The sequence below is a fragment of the Numida meleagris genome, unplaced genomic scaffold (genome assembly GCF_002078875.1).
Source record: "Numida meleagris isolate 19003 breed g44 Domestic line unplaced genomic scaffold, NumMel1.0 unplaced_Scaffold376, whole genome shotgun sequence".
Lineage (NCBI taxonomy): Eukaryota > Metazoa > Chordata > Aves > Galliformes > Numididae > Numida > Numida meleagris.
The window spans coordinates 60307-66000 of record NW_018364600.1 but is presented as its reverse complement, the minus strand read 5'-3'; the positions used below and the strand labels follow the sequence as shown (position 1 = coordinate 66000).

The following is a 5694-nucleotide window of genomic DNA, read 5'->3' as shown; positions in this document are numbered from 1 at the left end:
GTGCCTTCCTTGGACACATGGTCAGGATTGCTGTGTTTGGTTTATGTGGCAAGATTTGGTAGAGGAAGAGGGGGTGTGTGTGTGTGTGTGTGTGTGTATAAGGAAGGCCTTTGTGAGGAGATTTCAGAAGTTGTTCCAAGTGAGAAAGAGATAAGGATCAAATTCTTGGCTGGGATGGCCCAGTGATTTAAATTTAGGGTGAGAATGATGTTGATAACAGACCGATGTTTCAGTTGATGCTGAGCAGTGCTTACACCAAGCCAAGGACTTTTCTGCTCTCAGACCGCCCCGCCAGCAGAGTCATTTCCGGCAGCTCTGTCATCTTGGGGCTGGCAGGTGGTTTTCTGACTCTTTCTCACTCAGCAAACAGGAGGGTCGGTCTCAGCATGCACCGCACCTATCTCGTCCTCACTGCCTTCCTGGGACAACTGCTGGGTAAGTGCTGCCTTTTTATCAAGGCATCCAGCTTCTCCTCAGGAAGCCCTCACCATATCTTTGTGGCAAACAGCTCCTGAGGAACAACAAAACTTGGCCAAATATTGACTGACTGCTGTGGCTTTGCACCAGTTCTCTCAAGATACTGCTGGTGTTGGAAATGAGGAGGGAAGATGGAGAAGACAGGCCTTAGGACCCTCTGCTGCTTTTTTCTTCCCTTCTCTCTCTCTCTCTGCTTTTCTCTTCTGCTTCACCTGCTTCCACCCCCAGAGATCGCAGCCATCTCTGCAGTCCCACATTTCAGCCTTTCCGACAGAACAAAGCAGATCCTGTCAAAGTCACAACAGTGTCATTAAACATCTCATCCCATCAGCGTTAAAGGGATGCTGCCTGGTGCATACCAGCCATGGTCTCCAGTGTTCTCCTGGTTGTCAGTACAGCCACAGATCACACTTGTCACCCTTCAGCTCAGCTTTGAGTATAGTGACAGCCTTAGGAGCCCTCCAAGATGACAGGGATGGGGAAGCAGGATGCATCTTTTCCCAGTAGCTCCATGGGTCCCTCACCCTGTGGAGGCATGACAGGCTGTTCCCTGTTCCTCTCAGCAAGGGCACAGCACAGGATCCACTCTGGCCTACATGCTCGGGTCTCCTTCCAAAACCACCTTGCTATGCCCAGGCCTCCAGACTTTGCTGCAGGGCAATGGACAGGGAGCCTTCTCTCCCACTGTTTTGTATCCACTCTGCGTTGGCAGCCTAGAACCTTCCCTGCAGAGCTGTTCACCTTTGCTTTCTTCTTCCAGATGCCGTGGGGCAGACCATCGTCACCCAGCAAGAAGGACAGGTCACAGTGGAGGAGAGAAACACCTTCCAGACCACCTGCACATACCAAACGCCTAGCTTTAATGGTTTGTTTTGGTACGAGCAGAAGAAAGGCCAAGCCCCCCAGCTGGTCACATATCAAGCAGCAGCAGGCCACAAGCAGAACGGCCGCTTCACCACGTGGCTCAACACCACTGGGAAATACAGCCTCCTGCAGCTGGCAGAAGTCGAGCTCTCTGACAGCGCCTTGTACCTCTGTGCTGTGCAGGACACCGTGGTGCAGGGAGCTTCCTTGGCTGTGCAACAACCCCGGGGAGGGAGGGGGTGTGTCTGTGCAAGGCGGAGCTCTGGGGAAGGGGCCCTCAGCTCTCCCTTGGCAGCGCTGCTTCCCCTGTACACAGTGAGATCTGCAGGTTAGCATTCTCTTTCAGAAGGAACTGATGTCACTGGCTTGAGAGCCATGAACCTCTTTCATCACTTTTCTAACCTGGAATTCCTCCTGGACATACACTCCTGGACAATACAGCTTTTCCATGGGCTGTGCAGAGAACACTTGTTCCATTATGATTTGTGTGCTCTGCTGTGCACTGAGGGTTTTAAGCAACTGGTCTGAAACTCACCTGAGCTTTGCTGTCATGTGCAGAATGCTTCTCTGTCCTCTGATTTTTGCCCAAAGCCCTGGCAGGGTGAACCTTCCGTGAGTGGCTCTTTGTGGAGAGCTCAACAGTGGTGGTACACAGCTTCAGTAAGAACTTCCTTCCCTAAGCTCCATGTGGAAATCTCAGAGTTGGGAGGAGCACTGGAGATGATGCCTGGTTTTCTAGTAGTAATCCTTCGTCAGGAATGCTTTCCTCATGGCGAAAGGCTCCCGTGAGTCCTCACCTTATCATCTGCAGTCCAGGGCTGCCCTTCATTCCTAGCAACTTGAGGAAAACCTTGAACAGGATCACATGGAGGCAGAGGCTGGGATGCAAAATACATTAATGACTCTGTAGAGGGAAACGAGTTTTCTTCCAAAGGGAGATGCTGTGCTGGCGCCATCAGAGATTCCATCAGACATCCATCTGTCAGTGCCATAGAGTGAGAAATGGCAGCATATCATCCAGACTGGCTATGGGGATTTGTACACCCAGAAGAAGGGAATACAAGGAAAAGCAAAAAGAGTAAAAGATGGGGAACTTAGCATTCAGCATGGGGGGCTCTTTCTGGTATAGCAGTGTCTGGAAATGCAGGAGAGGTCAAAGCACCCGGAGGAGATGGAGGCTCCATCACAGTTGAGGATGCTGTTAATTGCAGTAGAGGTGGAGGATCCCACAGTGGAGTTCTGCAGGTAAGAGCTGAGGATAAGGCCAAGCAGGCCCACTGTAATGGGAAGGGTTTTAATGATGACAGTAGAGTTTTTCCCCTGCCTGACACAGGATTACTTGCAGCTGTTGGCTGGTGAGGTCATGCCATAGGATGGGCATGGCAGGCACTGGTCATAGCGGGGCAGGTCTCAGAGAGGTAAGAGGGTTTCTTGGCTTCATCCAGACAGGACCCATTTTTAAAATACATTGGCCCTGCACTGCCCTTGGCCTGGGGTTAGTATCTACAGGTGTGACCATTCTCTGCAGTGCGTGTAATGGATGGAAAACATCCCAGCTAATGATATGGGCTGTGTGGCTGTTTCCACTTACACTACCTTTTCATTTTCTGGATTTTGTTACACCCATTCCCTCATGGAAGCTTCTTCTGAGTGTTAGCATTGAGAGTCCCCGGGATTTCTAGAGCAGGTATGAGACAGAAGAAAAAAAGTCAGCAACAAGAAAAATTTTGTACTTCCAAGACTGTAATTTGTGGCTCACTTCCAGGAATGTTCATGAGGTAAAGAATGGCTGAATGAATGCCTGGAGAAGGATGGACAATTCTTTCTGTACCTGTCTCTGTGGAAGAAGTGAAGGAGAATGGAGCTGAAGAGAGATTGCTACCAGCAGTGATCAGCAGAGGCCATGAGAAGACCCCATAAGCCAGGAGAAAACATCCTGTTTGAAGTCTGCTGCTGCTCTTAATGAGCTATCAAACCTCACTCTGGCGTCATCTCCTTCTGAAAGCACAGAGCCATGGCAAAGGAGAATGTGACTTCTGTGACTGAATTGACTCTCCTGGGCTAAACGGATCATTCCAGGTGTCACACAGTCCTGTTTGTCATTATCTCCTCCGTGTCTCCCCTAATCCTGGTCTCACCTTTGTCACAGCGGGGAGTGATCAGTACATGTGGATCTCAACCGTTTCCTTCTTACCTGAGTACAGACTGGGTACCGGGAATATCCCTGTCAATTTCTACTGTGAGGATGGCCCTCTTCTGAGGCTGGCCTGTGGGGGTACAGTCAGGCTTTACCCTTGGCTTCAGGGTTCCTGTCCCCATCCTCCAAGGTGCTCTGCTTTTCATGATAGTTTCCTACATCAGCATCACCTCCACAGTTCTCTCTATTCCCTCTAATCTCACTCATCAAAAGGCATTCTTCACCTGTCCCTCCTATCTCAGCATGGTTCCCTCTACCAGAGGCCAAGGCCAAATCCAACACTAGCCTACCTGAAAGCTCCATCCATTGAATGCCCTGGGCCTACAAGGAGCCTGGCAGGGCAGGAGGAGAGCAGTAGGTCAAACCATAGAGTCGTACACCAGCAACAGAGTGAGGGGAGGGCTGTGCTGTTGTGTAGAGACCCTTGGCCAGGGAGCAGGCCAGAGCTATTCTTCATGGTTACACTGGGCTTTGGTGGACTTGGTTCTGATGTTCATTGTCTTGTGATCCCACCTGAGCCAGCACTGCCTGACACAAAAGCTGGCCTGACGAGAAGTGCTGCCATCCTCATAATATGTAGAAATGATTTTCCATGCCTTTGTTGTGCTGCTGGCATCACACAGAATCTGGGTGAAAGCAAAGCCCCCACAAAAGAGATCCGCAGAGTGTGATGATGTGTGAAGACCCTGGTGTCTGTTTTGGGGAGCAGCGATACCGTGTGGAACAGAAGGACTATTTCAGCCCCAGGGCTCAGGGTATAGCAAAGGATCTTGGTGCCTGGGGAAAGACAGCCCAGTATGAGTCCTGTATTTAGGCTGGTGCATGCCCTGCATGACTGGGGGAAGCACAAAGATCCTGTTGAGTGCTGAAACATGTTACACTCTTGCTGCTGTGTCCCAGTGGACCTGGGGATATCTGTTCTCACATGAGGTCTTCAGTGGAGGAGGGTCAGGCTGGGGCGCTTTGAGGATCTTCCAGCTCCTGAGCCTGAGGATAACCACTACATGCTTGGGGAAGATGTGACACCACCGAGAAGCTGTCAGTGTTTCAGCATGAGTCACTCTCCTGGGCCTTCCTGCACCCATGGCATTGTTGAGTTCAGAGGGACTGGGGACCTCAATGTGTGGCCTTCTGTAGCTGGTAGCAATACGGACCTGTAGAAGCCCTCAACCTTAGGCAACTTGGCAAAAGTAGGGCCAGGCCAGGAGCTCTGCAGAAGGCTGCTAGGACCACACAGGGAAGCTGTACCCTCAGTGACAGGTGAGCAGAAGGGATGGAAAAGTGGAATAGAGACTGAGGGCCGTCCCCATGCCTTCCCAGTTCTTGATGGCCTTGGGGAACATCTTTCTCTGCGTCTCCTTCCCCGGCACTGCTCTTCCCAAAGCCAGAAGAACAGATTTCCCCAGAGTCTGTGGGAGTTCTGGCTTCCCTGGGCCTCCCCCATGCACAGAGACCCTCTCTTGAGGATGTCATTAGTCAGGATTTCCATTCACTTGGCATGCTCCGTGGTCAAGGAGAACTGGGAAAAGAGAAACACAGCAAGGCAGGGACAGATGGTCATTGGTGGTGGATGAACAGCTAGGAATGTCTTCCTCTCCTTCAAGAGAGCGCGCTTGAAAGATGAATATCTGCAGTGTGCACTGGCATCCAATAACCAGAAGAGAGATGAGGTCTCAATAGCTTGTTCTCAACAAAGGCATCACTTCCTCCTTCGGCCATCTTTACGGCCATGAAAAAATAAAAACACCAGCACAGAAGGAAACACTAAGGGATGCAGAAATTGTTTAATGAGTCTGGGGAGATAAATGATGTCAATTCAAGCAGAGGCCCTTTGTGCAGCATGCTGCAGGAGCAGACAAGAATCTGTTCTCATTTCCTATGGCAGGGCTGCCACAGAGCCCTGTCTCCCAGACCAGTGTTGTAGAGCAGCAAGCAGATCACTAAGGGATCATTCTGGGGGATATTAACAGGGATCTCAAAAGGGAGAAGACAATAATGATATGAGATAGGAAGAGTGAGTGAAAGAGAGTATCAGTAGACTTTCTCCATGTTGACAGAGACTACAGGCTGGCCTGTAACTGTCTGTCTTGCAGGGCAAATAGAGCACCACAACATTTGTTCTTCTGTCCAGAGCCATGTTCAGCATTACTGGGGGT

General features: G+C 50.6%; 1 protein-coding gene across 1 annotated transcript; it reads left to right on the top strand.

Moving 5' to 3' along the window:
- Positions 1–9: 9 nt before the first annotated feature.
- Positions 10–5688, top strand: LOC110391465. Its single transcript, XM_021383357.1, has 2 exons — positions 10–435; positions 1238–5688. The coding sequence occupies exons 1-2, from the start codon at positions 225–227 to the stop codon at positions 1672–1674; spliced, it is 648 nt and encodes a 215-aa protein (XP_021239032.1). The 5' UTR covers positions 10–224; the 3' UTR covers positions 1675–5688.
- Positions 5689–5694: the final 6 nt, after the last annotated feature.

What these genes read in the sequence shown, in the direction of transcription:
- LOC110391465 (XM_021383357.1), top strand. Translation starts at nt 225, where the DNA reads ATGTTTCAGTTGATGCTGAGCAGTGCTTACACCAAGCCAAGGACTTTT. An exon ending in CTTCCTGGGACAACTGCTGG is followed by an intron (nt 436 to 1,237) that starts GTAAGTGCTGCC and finishes TTCTTCTTCCAG; the next exon opens with ATGCCGTGGGGCAGACCATC.